Consider the following 20,561-nt stretch of genomic DNA (forward strand, 5'->3'; position numbering starts at 1 on the left):
TCTCCAAAAGACAACAAACCAAAAAAAGAGAATTTCAAAATTTTCCCTTAACCTGAACCTCAACTTATTATGGCAACAAACAGGACCTTAAATAAGCAGAAAAAAACAATGCATGCTTATGTTCGGAAACTTAACGTTAACCAATTTAATTACATAAATATATAATATAATCTAACCTAACCTAATCAAACCTAACCTTACCTAACCTCACCATACCTCAACAAAAACAACAAAAAACCAAAACGATTGGCTGTTTGTTAGTTGTAGCTTTTGCCTCTGCAAGAGTATCGGAATTGTTGTCTTGCTTTTCTCATAGAAATTCCGCCATTATCCTTTTCAGATGGAACGTGACGATGCCGTGACCGAGGTGGAAATTCTCAAAGAGAAACTAGACAAGGCCCTGTACGCCAGCCAGAAACTTATCGATGAGAAGGATACCTCGAACAAAGAGTTCGAGAAGATGTTGGAGAAATATGATCGTGCTCAAAATGAAATCTATCGCTTACAGTCACGCTGTGACACGGCCGAAGCGGATCGTGCCCGACTTGAGGTTGAGGCCGAACGCTCTTCACTGGCCGCCTCGAAAGCCCGTGAAGATTTGCGTAAGCTACAAGACGAAAGCACCCGATTGCAAGAGGCCTGTGATAGGGCCGCCCTGCAACTTAGCAGAGCCAAGGAGGCCGAGGACAATGCACGTGCCGAACTCGAACACCACCGAGAACGCTATGACAAAATACAAACCGATCTACGCCGTACCCAAGGCGAAAAGGAACATCTGCAATCCGAACTGGAGAGAGTATCGTATGAGCTGGAGAGAGCCCATGCCGCTCAGAGCAAGGCCAGTGCCAGTGTGGAAGCAGCCAAGGAGGAAGCTGCCCACTACGCTGTGGAAATGGAGAAAATGCGCGATCGTTATGAAAAGAGCCAGGCCGAACTTCGAAAACTGCAAGACACCGAAACGTTTGGCCGTGAAACCCGACGCCTCAAAGAGGAGAACGAACGTTTGCGTGAAAAACTCGACAAAACTCTCATGGAACTGGAAACTATTCGCGGCAAGTCCCAATACGAATCAGAATCCTTCGAGAAGTACCGCGACAAGTATGAGAAGCTTGAAAACGAGATCCAGAACATGGAGTCCAAACTGCACGAGACATCACTGCAACTGGAACTCTCCAAGGGAGAAGTGGCCAAACTGTTGGCCAGCCAGGAAAAACAACGCACCGAGCTGGAGAGAGCTCACATCGAGCGCGAAAAGGCCCGAGACAAGCACGAGAAACTTCTGAAGGAGGTAGAACGTTTGAGATTACAACAATCTTCAGCCATCAGCCCGGCTGAGTCAGTGCGAGCTTCGGTAACAGCAGGAGAGCGTACAGAGATAGATAGGTTAAGGGATAGGTTAGAGAAGGCTTTACAATCTCGTGATGCTACCGAATTGGAAGCCGGAAGACTGGCTAAAGAATTGGAGAAAGCTCAAATGCATTTGGCTAAACAACAGGAAGCTAATGAATCTACACGCATTGAATTTGAACGAATGTCTGCTGAATTGGGTCGTCTACACGATCGCCTCGAGAAAGCGGAGGCCGAGAAGGAGGCTCTGAGACAAACGGCGCGCACCGGCGTAGCGGACAAACCACATCCACAGCTCGAGAAGCACATGGCCCAGTTGGAGGCCGACTGCAAACAGTTGACAATCGAACGGGAACAATTGGTCCACCAGCTGGAGAAGAGTCAAGAGATCCTGATGAACTTCCAGAAGGAGTTGCAAAACGCCGAAACCGAATTGCAAAAGGCCCGCGAAGAGAATCGCAAGTTGCGCAACGGCCATGCGACAACACCGGCTGCGGTGGCAGCAGCCGCACCCACACCGGCCGGACCCTCACCCGCCCAGTTGGCCGAACTGGCGGCCATGCAGAAGGAAATCCAAACGCTGCAACAAAAACTCCAAGAATCGGAAAAAGCTTTACAGGCTGCTGGTACAGCAACCCAGGGTGGTGCCTCGCGCGAAGAAGTCGAACAATACCGCAAGGTTATCGAGGCCGAAAAGGCCAAGGCCGATATGGCCGATAAGGCAGCGCAGGAGATGCATAAACGCATCCAGATGATGGATCAGCATATTAAGGAACAACATGCTCAAATGCAGAAGATGCAACAGCAGCTGATACAAGCACAACAACAATTGCAACAGGCACAGCAGCAAGCCCAACAGGCAGCACAGCAACAGCAACAACAACCAGCACCTGCCAACAATGAAGAAATCAACAAAGAACTGGAGAAAATTAAGGCTGAGTTGCAGGCGGCGACTACACAACGGGATCAATTCCAACAGCAATTGGAACTGTTGGTCGAGGAGCTGCAAAAGAGTCAGGTAAGTGAGGGTTGCAATTAAGAGAATTCTTCACTATAAAATAGGGTTGATGTCAAATGTGGTTAAGAACACAGGTGTTCTCCTTTAGATTCCCGATGACTTTAAACTCTTGCTTCCAACAAAACAAAAAATATCTTTTCGTCCTAGCAATTTTGTGGATTTTAGGTTAAAACGCAAACCAAATTTGGTTTATATATAGTATTGAAATAACGGTTTAGTCCCTAGGTCACTTTGGACCGAATTTGTTTTAGACCATTTGGAGTCAATCTAGCTTTGTGCGTCCGTCCGTCCGTCTGTCTGGATGGTGCGCACGATAACTCTGGAAGGGAGTATCCGATTTGGTACAAACTTGCTGCATCGTAATATTATTATCAAACTTAGATCGAGATGAACAAAATCGGTCTACTCTTTCTGGTACCTCTCCCACAAAAGGTCGAAATTTAAAAAAAAAAAAAAAAAAAACATTTTACTACACAGGAAGAGAAAAGATAATCCGATTTTGCTCCAACTTTGGAAATGCTAATATTTGCATCAATGCTAAGTTCGGTGCAAAAATGGACAATGCCGGTCCATTCTATCAAGTACCTCCCTAACAAAGGGTCAAAATTTTGAATAATTAAAACTCTTATAAAATGTGATGTAAGAGTCCGATTGTCTTCAAATAAAACACATAACAATATTTTTATTAATCCAAGGTCTAGCGTCAAGATGGAATATATCGGTCCACCCCTTCTGGTCCCTCCCCCACAAAGGGTCAAAATTTTGAATAACCAAAACGATCATAAAATCCGAAATAAGCATCCGGTTCACTTCCCATTATTTCTACTAACACAAGATCTGCTGTGAAGATGGAATATATCGCTCTATTTCCTCTGGTACCTCCCCCACAAAGGGTCCAAATTGTGAATAGTCATGAAGCTCATAAAACGCAAAATTAACATCCGATTCCATTCGGACTTGTCATATCTCAATATTTCTATCCGCAGAAGATCTGTTATAAAGATGGTAGAAATCGAACCATTCCTTCTGGTACCTCCCCCATATAGGGTTCTAAATAAGCATCCAACCATAGACTATGACAGATATCGGTATTTTTCAGATTTTAACAGAATTTTTAACGGATTTTATTTTTTTTGAAAGTTTTAAATTCGTTCCAAATGGAGGAAGGTATTCAATGTTCGGCCCAGTCGAACTTACTGTTTTTTACTTGTTCTTTAATCGGTTTTTATCGGTAACGCAGAAATCCCCCTACTGGAGGAGCGTCGTAATAAGCCGTCAAATAACACATGTGAATATTATAAAATATTTATCTCAACTTCTCCCAACTTCAGCTGGCCAATCAGGAACAAGGGAAACAATTACAAGCTGCCCAACAGCAAATACAGCAACTACAACAACAATTACAACAAGCCGCTCAAGCTGGTGGTGCCACGGCGGCAGCTACCGAGGCACAGCGACAGCAATTGGAACAACAACAGAAACAACTGGAAGAAGTTCGTAAGCAAATCGATAATCAAGCCAAGGCCGTCGAAAGTGAACGTAAAATCATTGAGGAACAACGCAAACAGATCGAAGCCAAACGCAAAGACATCGAAGAGAAGGAAAAGAAAATGGTCGAATTCGATGTACAGCTGCGTAAGCGAAAAGAACAAATGGATCAGCTGGAGAAACAGATCCAGGCTCAAGGTGGTGGCGCCGCAGCAGCGGGAGAACTCAACAAAAAACTCATGGACACTCAGAGGCAATTGGAAGCGTAAGTTCAACCAACACTCCTTAAGAGTAGTTATCTCAGTATAATGAATTCTTCCTTTTTGTTTTGCAGTTGCATCAAGGAATTGCAAACAACCAAGGAAGAACACCAAAAGGCCGCAACGGAAACGGAACGATTACTCAAATTGGTACAAATGTCACAGGAGGAACAGAATGCAAAGGAGAAGACAATTATGGACTTGCAACAGTAAGTGTTGAGCATTTTGATTACTTTTGTTTAGGTGGCTCAGAAACTCATAACAATTTGTTTGTGTATTTTTCTTTCCTTGCAGAGCCTTAAAGATTGCCCAAGCAAAAGTCAAACAAGCACAAACACAGCAACAACAAGATGTAAGTAGTATAATAAATTATTACGATTCTTTGTTGATAGTTCTTAGCTAATATCAGAAAGGCCATGAAAATGCAACCCTGCGTGACTTCACTGAGCGCAATTTTCTCCACACACTCAATCTGAACTATTGGCCAACAATGTAATCTGAGAGCAACAAAATTGAGAGAACCTAAAAGTGTAACTCTTTAGCCGGCCCTGTATTAAAAGGGAGTATTTAAGTGAATGCGAAAAATATTGCGCATTCGCACGGGTGTATGCCGTATTTATTAATAGAGAAAAAAATTACAATGTTTACCACCGGGAGAAGCAAAAGGCAATTTTTCTTAAATCTATATTAATAAAAGAGTAAATTAATTGACTGACTGACTGATTCATCAACGCCCAGACGAAACGACTAAAGCTAGAATCATTTTACAACAACAAAAGAAGCTAGAATCTTGAAATTTTGGTTGAGGGTCACTCTTGGGCCGAAGGGGTCAGATAAGGCTGGGTTTTTGGAAATTCGTACTAGAATGGAGCGAAAAGTACTAAATGTGATGCCCTTTCTATTTGACGAACCAGTAGAGCTAGAACTCTTTAATTTGAAAAAAAGGGTCGCTAATGGAGTGAGTGATTGATGTACCAAAAGGATTTGGAAATTCGCACTATAAATGTACGAAAAGTACTAAGTACTTTTGGTACCATTTCGTATTATGTGAATTGTTAGAGCTAAAAGCTATAAATTTGGAATGAAATTCAAGGTTAAAGAGTAGGTTTGATATAATTAATATGAAAAGCTCTAAACGGTACTAAATTTGATACACTTTGAATTTGGAGGAACGGATGGAGCTGGAGTCCTTAATTTGAAATTAAAATTACTGGCGGAGTGTAGGATTTGGGTATGCACGTAATTTTCATAATTTGTACTTATGTGTAGGAACGGTACTAAATGGTACTAACTAGTGAAATGTTAGAGTTAAAAGTTTGAAATTTGGAATGAAACTCAAGGTTGAGGAGAAGGTTTGATATGATTAATATGAAAAACTCTAAACGGTACTCAATTTGATACACTTTGAATTTGGAGGAACGGATGGAGCTGGAGTCCTTAATTTGAAATTAAAATTACTGGCGGAGTGTAGGGTATGCACGTAATTTTCATAATTTGTACTTGTGTGTAGGAACGGTACTAAATGGTACTAACTAGGGGTATGTAGGTAGTTTTGAAAATTTGTACTTATGTGTACGAAATGGTATCAAACTTGCCACAATTTAAATTTTGGGAGAACCGGTAAAGTCGGAATTCTTAAGTTTGGAACTAAGATTACTAACTGAGATTTCATTGTAGGGCTGAGGTATGTAGGTGGTATTGAAAATTCATACTCATGTGTACTAAATGGTATAAAATTTGATACAGTTTAAATTTTGGGAGAACCAATAGAGTTGGAATCCTAAAATTTGGAACTAAGATTATTATTGCATGAACCGGTAGAGTTGGAAGCCTGAAATTTGAAAATAAGATTTCTATGAGATTGTATGATTTAAGTAGTTTTGTAAATTCGTACTTATGTGACTATATGGTACTAAATTTGGTACAATTTGGATTTAGGTGACCCGATAGAGCTGGAATCCCGAAATTTGGAATTAAGATTACTTTTGGAGTTTAGAATTGGATTATACAGGGAGTTTTGGAAATTCGTACTTATCTGTACTATATTTCGTACAATTTGTATATAGACGAAACGAAAAGAATAGAATTGTGGATTATTGTAAAGTGTAGTTTTGGGGAATGTAGGAAGCTTTGAAAATTAGTGCTTATATGTACTAATTTTGGTACAATTTGGCATTGTGTGAACCGATAGGGCTGGAATCCCGGAATTTGGAATAAAGATAAATGTTTATGGGATTAGGTTATGTAGAAACCTTAGCGACTAAATTTCGTATAAATTGGATTTAGGTGAACCTTTCTAGAGATTATCGCAAAATATTAAGGGGTTGAAAAGTACCAAAAACTAAAAAAAAAACATATATACTGAACCGATTTTCACAAAAATTGTAAATACTTGCTTCTGGGCTGAATTCCGTCGGAAGTGCCAAAAATCAGTTCAACTAGACTGATATTAGCCATTTGGTACACAATAAACCTGAAATCGTATAAAGATATATATGGGAGCTATATCCAAATCTGACCTTGACAAAAATTTAGGCTCTTACTTCTGACCTGTATATGATGTCCGGTTTCAAATATTACTGTCTTGGAGTGCGTATTACACATGTGAGGGACTTAAAACCCCAAATCGTATAAAACATATATACGAGAGATGTAGCAAAATATTAACCGATTTTTACCAAATTTGATGTACTTGCTTCTATATTGATTTCGGTTGGATGTGCCATTGGTGCACAATTAACCCGAAATCGATTGAAGATATATATGGGAGCCATATCTAAATTTTTACCGATAAAAAGACTTTGTCCTTGGGTGAAATAAATAATTTGTGCAAAATATCATATCGATCGGGCAATAAATTCGACCTGTATTTTGTTTACAAAAATACATGGACCGACGGACAGACGGACGGACATGCATAAATCGACCCAGATTATGATTCTATGCAGATTATCAAAAGGAAGTATGGGTATATCTCGCTTCATTCTCCATGTTACAAACAAATGCACACAATACCCTTACCACTGCAGGGTATAAAGACATCAACTTCTAAATGTCTGTAATTTATTATATCTCTATGGTTCTCTGAAGAACCACAAAGTCCAAAATTGTGAATATTCAGAGAATCAAAACCCATTTTTACGGTTTTGGCAATATCATTTTCAAAAAGTAATTTACATTTTTTTATTTTGCGTTTTTTAATTATTTAATTTTGCGTTTACAATACATATTTTTTGTTTATTTTATTCATTTATTTTTCTTTTTTTTTTTTTTTGATATTTGAAAAAGTTGGAAGGTAATATATTTTTTTTCAGAATTGTCTCATTGTTTTGTTTTTAATACTTTTCAAGATTAAATTTAAATTTTTAATTATTGGAGGGTATATACTATGGAGGGTATATTAATTTTGTCATTCCGTTTGTAACTCCTCGAAATATTCATGTCAGACCCAACAAAGTATATATATTCTTGATCAGCGTAAAATTCTAAGATGATTTAGCCATGTCCGTCTGTCTGTCTGTGTGTCTGTCTGTCTGTCTGTCTGTCCGTCTGTCTGTTGTAATCACGCTATCTTTCGAACAAATTGAGATAGAAGGCTAAAATTTTGCACACATGTATTTTTTCCCAGTAGGCAGGTTAAGTTCGTAAATGGGCCATGAAGGTCCAAGTTATCATATAGCCCCCATATAACGGTACCTCCCGATATTCGGTATTTTGATGATTTTAGCGACATTATTCACCGGAATTATTTCAAATTTGGCATTTGAAGTTTGTAATGGATGCTACAGCCTAAGACAGAAAATTATCTGTGCAGGTCCACGTCTTCCTGTAGCCCCCATATAACGGTACCCCCCGATATTCGGTTTTTTGATGATTTTAGCGACATTGTTTACCGGAATCGTTTCAAATTTGGTATTTGAAGTTCGTAATGGATACTACATCCTAAATCAAAAAATGAGCCATGTAGGTCCCCGTCTTTATATAGCCCCCATATAACGGTACCCCCCCGATATTCGGTATTTTAAAGATTTTAGCGACGTTATTTACAGGGATTGTTTCAAATTTCGTATGTGAAGTTCGTAATGGATACTTCAGCCCATGCCAGAAAATTGTCTGTGCAGGTCCACGTATAGCCCCCATATAACGGTACCCCCCATATTCGGTATTTTGACGATTTTAGCTACATTATAAACAGATTTTTCTTCAAGTTTCGCATTTAAATATTTAATAATTTATGACAAAAGTTGCCTATGCAGGCCCACGTCGTCGTATAAGCATTCGGTATTTTTAAGATTTTAACAGAATTTTTAACGGGTTTTATTTTTTGGAAATTGCCAAATTTGTACCAAATGGTGGAGGGTATTAAAAGTTCGGCCCGGCCGAACTTACAGCTTTTTTACTAGTTGTTTTTAATTATTTCATATTGCGCTTACGAAATTGTTTTCTGAAATTGTAAAAAGTTGGATGGTAATACTTTGTCCCCAGAATTATCTCATTAACGGTTAACTTTTACCATTCCATGACATGCTCTCAGAAAGAACTACAGCGTTGTAGTAAATACTCAAAATTAACAGTTTTCTGAAGATAGCATTTTCTGCTCCATTTATAGTTAGTCTTGAAACTAATAGCTATTAAAATTCCATTTAACTCACATAACATATAATAAATTCAATGTATTCTTCCTTCTTATTTCAGGCTGGACCAGCTGGATTCTTAAAGAGCTTTTTCTAAACATATACATAGTTATTAAAAATTACTCGATACAAAAGGAAAAAAATACAAAAAAAAAAAAGAAATACTCTTCTACAACACTAATCTACAACAAAACACTACAGTTTACAGTTTCTATACTCTTATATTTGTACATTTATTAAATGTTCTTTGCTTTCTTCGAAACAAACAAACAAAAAAAATTAACTACAACAAGTCAACAGAAAAAAGATGGAAAACAAAGCTAACAACCACAACAACAACAAGAAAAATATCATTTAAATCAATTAAGAAAATCTGCAGTATTTTTGCCATACATACTCTCTTCTCTCAATATATAAATACAACTCTCTCCAATGAAAAAAGTCTCTCTCTCTAAAAATCTCTCCACAAAACAAAAAAAATAATAAAAAGAACAACTCTTCAAAACTTATAAATTCGAATATTTTTTCTACTCGATATTTATAAAAGGAAATATTTATTATTAAGATTAAAAAAAAATTAAAAAAATGCTAATTGCTTTAATTTTTTTTCAACAAATTTATTTTAATTCATTGTTATTTATTTTTGTTAATTTTGAAAGTATTCAAACCCACTGAATTGGACTAAAAAATACAAAAAAAAAATTAAATTATCTTAGAAAATATAACAACAAAAATTGGTTATATAAAGAATAAACTAAACAAATTTATATATACATATTAAACATAATGTGATGTCATCATTAATAAATAAATAAAAACAAATTAAATCATAGTTTATTATAATTGTCAAATACCAAAACAAAAATTATAATAATTATATAAATAAAGGAAACATTAGTAAAACAAATATTAAAAGAAAATACTTATGAAAATTATACAGCATTATTCCCTCAAGAAAATAAACAAAAACAACAACACATATTCACTTTAAAAAAGACAACCAACAACAACAAGAAGAAGAAAGAGAAGATGTTAGTAGTTAATAATAAATAAAAATTTCAAAAAAAAAAAAAACTATTAAACCAAAAAAATATATATTAACAATAATTAACATATAGTAACCTCCCCCCGGTCCCCACAAATTTGTTATAGTTAGTAAATTTATTTAAGTGAGGTAAAGTTGAATATTAAATATAAAATAACTACAAGAAATAAGGAAAAATTAAAAACTAAATAATCTTATACAAAACAAGGATGTATATATTAGTAATAGTAAAAAAAACTAATAACAAAAATCAACATTAAAAAATAAACAATTTGGTGGAAATTTAATGAGCCAGTGATGCAGTTTAGCCGAAATCGCAAAAGAAGTCGAAAAGAACCCGTTACGGAAACTATAAAGTAAAGCGTAGTCATATTATACAAATTTAACCAGCAATATTAAGAAAACCACTACAACAACAGAAATGTTATAGAATATTATCTCACTCTCCCTTCACAACTAGATTTTGTTTTGTATTCCTCTTTGACAGGTGTTTGATAGTCGACAACGCACAATAAAGGCGTTCGTTGTTCGTTTGACACTTCTCTGATATTTCGTCAATGAAATACTCTTTCCAACAAAACACGAAAACTGCCATTAACAAAATGTTCTCTGTCTCACACACTCACACACCCATCCTCTCTTATTGTAAATGTCTGCCATTACATTGTCGGATGCTCATAAAGTTTAGAAAAATGTTTAAAGCAAAGAACACACAACAACCGACAATGTTATTTAAACAATTAAATACTGCTATAGTTTTTGTAGAAATCCAATGGAGTGTTTCATTATCATGATTCCTTTTAAAGAGAACTGCGTCAAACCGTCAAATCCAAACTTAAAGATTTCGCTATATGTTTATTATGCCCTCCACCGGGAATTCGTAATTGAAATCAATCCATGTTTTTCAATACGTTTAAATCACCTTTCCAGTTCTTCGAAATAGATAGGTTACATTCAGTCAATGAAAAGACACTGCCCAGCAACATAAAGTGCGTTTACATACAAAATCCCAACCCTGGTTAATCCTGATAATTAACCGATTACAATAAATTTTATGTATATTTTCTACAGTCAATTTTTTTGTAATTGATCAATTATCTGGGTAGAGATTTAATATGTAAACGTACTGTTATTTCTTTCGGAGAAGTTATGTAAGGTAGTAATACTCTCTTTTGCAAGAAAAGGAACTCTAAGCAGATACCACCGTATAAAAATCTGCAAACAATCAGCTGATTTATCCAAACAAAACACATTTTCACCGCCGTAAGAAAAAAATCCAAAAAAAATATTTTATCAGAAATATAAAAGAAAATTAAACAAAATGGGAAGAATTTTCAAAATGATTTTATTTCTAAATAACTTCACAAAAATTAATAACTGTATGAACGGGTTAATCTGTATGCGTGTATATGAAGTGGTTTAAATTCCAATGAGAAACAGGTGTTAGTTTTGTGAAAAAAGTAGATGCTTCAACGCTTGAGAACATTGATATGTCTAATCTTCAAAAATAGGAAGATTTGTATATTTTTTCCTACACGATGCCAATCGGAAATTGTTATTATATGAATTTTTTAACACTTTTTACAAATTTATATAATTTTTTATTTGAAAATGTCAATTTCAAAATGGCTTTGACAGTTCATTGTCCCAGCAGCTGTATTGGTGCGAATACCTGTTTTATTCTAACATTAGAACCTTGCATATATTGACAGCGGCACACATCAACATATCCGAAACATAAATTGAACAATATCGAAAATAAATCTTAAGTCAAAAACCGAACGTGTATTAGTTTAGCACAGTGGGCCGGCTCCCACTTAAAGTTTTTGATTTGTTAGGGAGACTCTGTAGTAAATCTTGTTTCGTCCAATCTTAACACTATCGCGGATCATTCAGGTTTTGTTGAGGTTTTTACTGGGGCCTACCCGTATCTGCGTATCTGTATCATTTTATAATAGTATATTCCAAAGCATTATCAGCGGTATTGAACATTTACTGGTAGAACATACATGTTCTCCAATTTCTTAGATATCTAATAACTCCACAGCCCAAAGAGTACTGATCTCCTTTTCACGAAATATTAGCAATTCCCAACTATACTGTTCATATTTCCGTGATTAGCTGAGGGATTAAGTATCCTTTTCTATAGAAAGCTAAAAAGGTTCTAGGTTTCTGATAAGTTCCAGGGCTTGGTTTATTCTAGACACCCTTTCTTCATTAAATGGCTCTCCCGAGTTTGTCTATTTCTCGAATACTGTCGTCGTTTGGTGCGTTCATCTTAACGGTATTCTCTTAAATCTTACAATATCCGCATTGATTATTTCAAACTTCCTTTCTATTTTATCTAATTTTTAAATAGCATTCACTTCTTTTAAACTCCCGGTGTCCAGTTTTCTATGGAGCTGTCCATCAACTTTTTTTAAGTTTGCTTCTTTTTCGGCAATTGGGAATTCTATATGAACCTCTTTAATCATCAATATAATATATTTGTTGATATTCAACTCTAATTTTGCAACCAATTAATCAGACTCGATTTCGGATGTTATGAATGCATTCTGCGATATGAGCAAATTTTCCTTTAATTGCAATATATCTTCTCTAGCTTCTAGTTTTGCAGCCAACTCATCACGTTCGGTTTTAGCTGCAAGGAGTGCTCATCAGTAAGTTTTCTTATTACTGCCTTCAAAGCCTTGCTCTTACGTTCTGTCACCTAGTAATTAGTCCTTAGTATCCTCGGCTACACACAGAGCATTATTGTTTTTTTTAACCTTTAAACTCGCAACAAATTTGAAGGCATCTTCCATTTCATTTGTCATCTTCTCTGCTGTTTTGTGCTCCATTCGCTCGTTATCCAATTCAGGGTTGTTTCTTTAATCCAAGGACGTGCTTTTTGGTCTCATTTTGACATTTTGAGGCTGCATGACTTCTAAAATGACCTTAACATCTTCCGAGTACAGCGTCCCTGTTGCATTACATTTTTGGAATGATTTCTTATGGTGTTTTGGAAAGCTTCTTTTACTCCAATCCAGAATTGTTTTTTTCAATCCACGGACTTCCTTTTTGAGCCTGCATGATTTTAAAAATGACCTTAACATCTTCCGAGCACAGCCTCGCTCTTGCTTTCCATTTTTGAAAAGAATTCTTTTGGTGTTTTGGAAAGCAAAAAAAAATGCATATGATTAGGTTTCACAAAACGAGTTATTTTGAAAATTCTGCCTGTTCTTTATACAAAAAGAAAGGCTATTTGAACATGATATATCTTCAGCATCTTATCTCTCCTGACTCTAGCTGCAAATACAACATATAACTGAGCAATCCCGACAGACAATTTTTATTTCAAAAACTAATGAATCACCTACGTTTGTATTTTGATACTTTCTGACTAGAGAAACTATTGAAAAAGTACATTTGTATATAGGTGTGAATGTCTGTCCCAAAATGCAAAGAATATTTAATTATATCTTCGTATTTCATATTGGGTTAGGAGGATCTCTTAAAAAATGTATAAACACCTTCTAATCACCATTGGGCAGTGATGATCAACAACTAGTTTGTTAACAACAACTTTAAAAGCTTTATCTTATTCTAGCCCTCTTGGACTTTATCTCTTCCATTCTTCTTTTTAAAAGATATTTTCCATCTTTTACATTTTTTCCTAAAAATCACGCGGTGGAGGGTATATTGAATTCAGACCTGTCCAAACATATACATATATTCCTGGAAAAAAATTGTTGCAATTAAAATTAGAAAATATCTGCTGAAGCTTTTTTTGAGTAAGCAACCATGTTTTTGTTATAATAAATAAATTTAGTTTAATAAGTTAAATAGAATAAATTTTGTTTTTGCATATAAAAACAAACATAAGCTATCTCTTGTATCTATAACTAAAATTGTATGTAGCTATAATATATTTAATGCAAAACCCTATATACAATTAATTAAACAATAAATAAATATATATTTATTAAATCCCAAGTATACAACAAATTCATTACATAGCTAATATTACTACTACACCACCACACATAATCAGCAGAAGAAAAGATAAATAAACAAATTAATTAACAAAAACTACAACAAAAATTCTGGAAAATTAAACATTATTTCAGCACCAAGAAAAAACACAATAACAATAAACAAATTGTACATTAAATCATTACCAGACACGCCCACACATACACTAACATCATTCACAAAAATTGTTAAATAAAAAAAAACCTAACAACAATAAACAAATCCCACAAAACAACTATTTTTTGCAAATATTTTTTCTTGATTTTGTTTTTTTTTTTTTTCATTTTCTTTTTATGAAAATAAAAATAAACTCAAAAATAAATAAAATGAAATTAAAAGAAATTTATTTGTAAATGTTAAGACATCACTGCCATGTTAAAGGAAATAAATTAAAACAGAAGACAAAACAACCACAAGAAAACAAACAAAACAACAACAAATGATATCAGCAAAAAACAACAAATTACAACATAACAAAAACAAATATAAGAACTTAATGTATTCATTTTTACTGTCTCAGTTTCACTTTATTATTATAATTATACTATTATTAATAATATTAAATATAAATAATGATATAAATATTAAATACTAATAATAATGATATAAACCTAAATAAAAGACAAATTTAAATAAAGATACAAAAAGCAATTCGAAATAAAACACAAAATCGTCCGTTTGATTTATTTTTATTATTCTACTTCATCTTGTTTTCTTCTTCATCTATGTTTTTGTTCTCCTATACATAATTTGAAATTTCTACACCATTTCCAGGAATCTTTTTAGATAGAGGAAAATTTAATTTAAATATGATAATGATTTATCTGCTGTGGTTGGCTGTAACCACATGGTGTAGCTTATGATCAGAAGCTGGAAAAATCTACTAGTTATGTAATTTTTTCGATATCATAAATGGAAAATCGGGTATCGCATTAAAAACTTTTATGTTCTTTCAGTTCTGGAACAGAGCAAATGTTTTGAAATGTTTTTCAAAAATAAGTAGATTTTTTATAGGTTTTCTTATACGACCCCAATCGGAGATTGCTATGGTATTAATTTCTAAACAATTTTTTACAAATTTGAATAATTTTTCATTCAAAATTTTCAATTTCAAAATTGGTTTGACAGTTCATTGACTGTGTCGATGCGACTACCTTTTTTCTTCTACCATGGAAATAAATGCCGCTCAGCTGATGTTTATTTACCTATACATACCCAATCAAAAGAGAATGCAAAAAAAACAGCTCCAAGCGAAACTCGTATAGCTAAGGAAAAATGTTTATTTATAACTTCCAAAAAATAAAATTCAACAAAAATATCTTTTTTACATTTTATTAGTACACTATGTAAGTAATTAAAAAAGCAAAACAAACTTAACATTTTAATTCGTTTAAAGTAAAAAAAATACATAAATATTAAAAGAGATCATATTTCAATGCCAAAGCCAAACTCGCACACTTCGTATAATTTAAAGTATTTCTAGACATTAATATTTTGCATTTTTTTTAGCATTTCTAACCTATTTGGCATACATTTAACAAGTTTTTAGCAAAAGCTTGGTTCAATTTTTCCATTCTTCCAACAAAGCTTTCTTCAAATCTTCGTTGGATATGGTATGCTGGCTGATTTTTTCATCGAGATAGCTCAAGAAATTCTCTATGGGGTTTATGTCTGGTCTCCATGGACACACTGGGGACAATTATATAGCAGCCATGACCACACTTTATACGCCTTGTGTTTCGTATAAAGCCAGAGGCTGAAAATGAACCCCACACCATTACTGACCCACCACCGTGCTTCACTGTAGGCTTCATATTTTTGGCAAGGAACGCTTCATTTGCCTTTCACATAAGGTCTACCATCTGAACCAAAAAGCTTGAACTTGCTCTCGTCCGTGAACAGCACATTCTTCCAAAATGAAAAATCTTTTGATATGTGCTCCTTGATATGTACTTCTTGGGTTCGCTTGCTGTTAGAGGCTTATGTCTAGCTCTTCTTCCATTGTAATTCGTCATATGCAGTATATACTATATACTAACATACTTTTCCAAAATTCATTTCAGCAATTTTTGTGAGCTTCGGTGCACTCAAAAATGGATCCTTTTTGATCTGCCTTAAAATATACTACTCATCACTGAAGGCCGTTTTTGACTTATTTTCTACGCATACGGCTTCTATTAGCAATTTCAGATATCTCACATTTCTCATTTCAACAGTGGGTTGTCCTCGTTGTCTTCCCATTTCTTATCTTTTTTTAATATTGACATCAGTAAATTACACAACACGTGGAAATTTGTGATAAATTAGCCTTTAGGGAGTTCCCCAAATACATTGCTATATTCCCCAAATCAACAATCGCGTGGAGGGTTACCGTATAAATGTAAGCTGTACGAGTTTAGCTTTTGCATAGAAATTCGGTGAGATTTAGAATAAATGCCATTATTTTGTTAAATAAATAAAAACAGTATATTTTTGTTCTACGGCTAGTTCCATGGTAGAATAATACAGGTAACAGCAAGTGTTGTTGTACAACAATCGTAACAACAACCGTGTCAGAGTTATGTGTCTAAAAATGTAAACAAAATAATTAATTTTCAATAAATTATTTTAATTTCAAAAATGTTTATTTTTTATTTTATATCAAAAAAGGAGATGCCCATTGTATATCAAGAAATGGAATTAAATCACAAAATGTCATATCGAGTTTGACACTAGTATTACTATAGAGTCAAATCAGCTGGGACTGGCTGTTAGCTGTAATAATTATACCATGGGTTAGTTCTAGTACCCTATACACTAATAAAAATATAGTTTTTTCTGGTAGTCAATTTGATAACAATCATATATTGGATGAAAGAAAATTGTTTGTTAAGTGTACGAGTTTCGCTTGGAGCTACTGTATCTAAATATGCTTTTTCAAAATATACATTTAGCATTTTGTAGCACGTAGAGCGTTTAAGCTCCTGACGATTGTCAAGCTTGAAATGAACGCTTTCCATCCATATACTACTCAATAATATATTAAATATGTAAATATTATTCAAGTTCGTTCTTCATTCGACCTTATACAATCTAATTTAAATAAACAAACTTTTCTTTCAGCTTGAGGTCTGGGTTTCGTATTAATTTCCGAATTTTTGCAATGAATTACATTGCATCTTCAGAGAAATATACAAAAATACATGTTTTTTATAATTGATGTTATCGCAGCGTTTTTATATTATATAAGAACGATAAAGGCAAACAGAAAATAAATATTTTGCTTACATGTAAAACATCTATAAAAGTGTCAAGTTATACTTAAACCTAGGTGGGATTTCACTATCATCGTCTGGTGTAAATATTGCACTGAGTTCTTTTATATATCCTTTCTTAATTACACTTGATAGAAGAACACAGTTGCACCTGCATTTGACTTGATTGATGTGTCGAATAGTCTGTTTTTCTGAAATGAGATCTAGTAAAGGGAGTAATTTGAACAGTTGGGTTACTGAGGTTTTTTGGAACTAAAAAAATTAACTTAGTAAGAATTATTTGCTGAGAATTTTTTACTGGTTGATGGTCATCGAGAACATAAACACTACTATTTATTGCTTTCATAACAAATGATTTTTAACACATGTATTAATATAATATAATCCATTGTTACAGAATACATAATATAAATAATATATATCAATTCCCTTAGAATACATTAAATAATGGGTTTTATGTGTTAAATATATTTGGATTTTCTTATTATTAATTTCAGAGTTTAAACATAGTCAAAAATTCACTATCACAACTATTTAACATAAAAAGTCTTATTTTTCGTTCCCATTGGTGAGATGTATTGATTTTTGGAGGTCCTTTTAAAACTGCTTCTAAGCATATACTTCTTCAAAAACATTATATTTACAAAGATCCAAATTTACAAAAAAAAAAAATTACATTTTGGTAGTACACTATGTAAGTAATTTAAAAAAGCAAAAAAAAACTTAACATTTTAAAAGTAAAAAAGTAAATAAATATTAAAAGAAGTCATATTTCGATGTCAAAGCCAAACTCGCACACTCCGTATAATTTAAAGTATTTCTAGACATTAATATTTTGCAAGTATTTCATTCCTTTTTTAGCATTTGTAGCCTATTTGGCATACATTTAACAAGTTTTTCGCAAAAGCTTCGCAAGTTTTTCGCAAAGCTTTCTTCAAATCTTCTTTGCAAGATATGGTATGCTGGCAGATTTTCTTTCGAGATATCTCCATAAATTCTCAACGGGGTTTATGTCTGGACTCTGGGTTGGTGTATCGACGACGTGGGGACAATTATATAGCAGCCATGACCGCACTTTATAAGACTTGTGTTGATAAACATAAAAATCTTCGCCAAAGCCGGGCTTTTCCTTACCGTGTGGCAAACTTTCTTTCAAAATGTTAAGCTACATAGTCTGATCCATAATACCCCCAATAAAAAGGAATATACCAGGTCCAGAGGCTGAAAATAAACCTCATACCATTACTGAGCCACCACCGTGCTTCACTGTAGGCTTTATATTTTTGGCAAGGAGTGCTCATTTGCTTATCTCCATACATAAGGTCTGCCATCTGAACCAAAAAGGTTCAGAACGTGAACAGCACATTCTTCCTAAATGAAAAATCTTTTGATATGTGCTCCTTGGCAAATCGCAATTTTACTTCTTGGTTTCGCTTGCTGTTAGAGGTTTATGTCTAGTTCTTCTTCCATTGTAATTCGACTTATGCAGTATATTTCTTATTGTTTGAGGGCAACATACTTTTCCCAAATCCTATTCAGCAATTTTTGCGAGCTTCGGTGTACTCAAAAATGGATCCGTTTTGATCTGCCGTAAAATATACTTCTCATCACTCAGGGTAAATGTATAATTATTTGCCTTTTTTGACTTATTTTCTACACATCCATCTGTTTTGAACCGTTTTATGATAATGATGAACTGTAGATCAGCTTCTATCAAAAATCTCAGATGTCTCACTTAGCGATTTATGGTTTTTGTAATGTTTAATTACTAAATTTCTCACTTCAACAGTGGTTTATCCTCGTTGTCCTCCCATTTTTCTTATTTTTTTAATATTAACGTCAGTAAGTTACACAACACGTGGAAATTTGTGATAAGTTAGCTTTAAGGGACTTCCTCAAATACATTTTCCCACTATCGCGTGGTGGAAACCCTCCACCATTCTATGGAGGGTATATAAGCTTTGTCATTCCGTCTGTAACTCCTCGAAATATTCATGATAGACCCGACAAAGTACATGTATTCTTGATCAGCGTAAAATTCCAAGATGATTTAGATATGCCCTTCTGTCTATCTCTCTGTTGTAATCACGCTATCTTTCAAACGAATTGAGATAAAATTTTGCCCAAATGTGTATTTGCCAGTAGGTAGGCTAAATTCGTAAATGGGCCATGTAGGTCCACGTTTTCGTATAGCTCCCATATAATGTTACCTTCAGGTACTTGGTATTTTGATGATTTCAGCGATATTATTCTCCGGAATTGTTTGAAATTTCGTATTTGAAGTTCGTAATGGGTACTTCAGCCTATGACAAACATTTTTGTATGCAGTTCCACGTCTTCGTATATAACGGCACCTCCCAAAATTCGGTATTTTGATAATTTCAGCGCCGGAATCGTTTAAAATTTCGTATTGGAAGTTCCTAGTGGGTACTACAACCTATAGCAAAAAATTTCGTATGCAGGTCCAAGTTCTTTCCAAGTGGTGGAAGGTATTAAGAAGGTATTCAGCCCCGCCGAACTAAGGTGCTTTTTTACTTGTTATGTATTAAATTCAATTTACAGCATTTCAAAATATTCGTCGGAAACCACATGCTATGTGTATAAACTAGGTCGCCATAAAATTCTCTTTTGTTATTTCATGTAGAACTCTGAAATTTGGCTCCAGGATTATTGGTTTTGAAATTGGTACTTATCGGCCCACCTTTTTTGATATTTTGGAATTTCCAATAACAATTTTCCAAAAAAACAGCTACAATTCGGCAATTCAGATACTTATTTAGTATAAATTCTTCTTGCATAAAGGTTAATATATACACGCAAAAATATCAATTATAACAAAAATGTTAAAAATGCCCATAAGATTTTAACAATCTTCAATGATTTTTGGCCAAGAAAATCGAATTCTAAATCTCTTTAGAAGCATGGAAATGGTGTAGAAGAATTCAAAACAAATTTATTGAAAATAATCATATCCACACCCGCATCCTAACAACATTTAAAATCAACCAAACAAAGATGAAATCACATAAATGGAGAGCATATACAGAGAAAAATATCACAATGTCAATGTAAGTATCCTATTTCATTATCCAGTATAGAAACGGTCCTGTTTGTAATAACTTTTTGCAAAAAAATGAACATAAACAGATAAAAAGGAATCTAATGACAACACAAAAAATCGTTGTAAAATGAACACATACACTAAGGCCTTATAAATAATTTTCATAATATAAAATAAATTACAAAACAACAACAAAATTTGAAACAAGAAAAAAAAATCATGGATCTAAGAGCAGAACATTAGGATGGCCCAGTCGTATTACAAGTGATAGCAAATTTGTGAGAGCTTTTTTAATTTAATTTTTTTTTTTAATATTGAAATGAATGAAGGAAAATACGAATGATAGTATCTGAACACTTTGACTCTTGACTTGAATTTGATTATTATATTTAAAAATTGTAAAAAATTAATCATCTTCATCTAAATGCTGTCTGAATTAT

The 20,561-nt window shown here is 34.0% G+C and overlaps 1 protein-coding gene across 7 annotated transcripts in view; it reads left to right on the forward strand.

Moving 5' to 3' along the window:
* Positions 1 to 14,464, forward strand: part of LOC131804702 (trichohyalin-like) — a 292,229-nt gene extending 277,765 nt beyond the window's left edge. For all 7 annotated transcript variants that reach the window (XM_059127776.1, XM_059127769.1, XM_059127770.1 and 4 more), the window contains 5 exons: positions 341 to 2,365; positions 3,697 to 4,118; positions 4,188 to 4,322; positions 4,408 to 4,465; positions 8,809 to 14,464. In XM_059127776.1, coding sequence (XP_058983759.1) covers positions 341 to 2,365; positions 3,697 to 4,118; positions 4,188 to 4,322; positions 4,408 to 4,465; positions 8,809 to 8,844 — 2,676 coding nt within the window. In that variant the 3' untranslated portion in view covers positions 8,845 to 14,464. The remainder of the gene's footprint in view (positions 1 to 340; positions 2,366 to 3,696; positions 4,119 to 4,187; positions 4,323 to 4,407; positions 4,466 to 8,808) is intronic.
* Positions 14,465 to 20,561: the final 6,097 nt, after the last annotated feature.

The sequence above is a fragment of the Musca domestica genome, unplaced genomic scaffold (assembly GCF_030504385.1).
Source record: "Musca domestica strain aabys unplaced genomic scaffold, Musca_domestica.polishedcontigs.V.1.1 48, whole genome shotgun sequence".
Lineage (NCBI taxonomy): Eukaryota > Metazoa > Arthropoda > Insecta > Diptera > Muscidae > Musca > Musca domestica.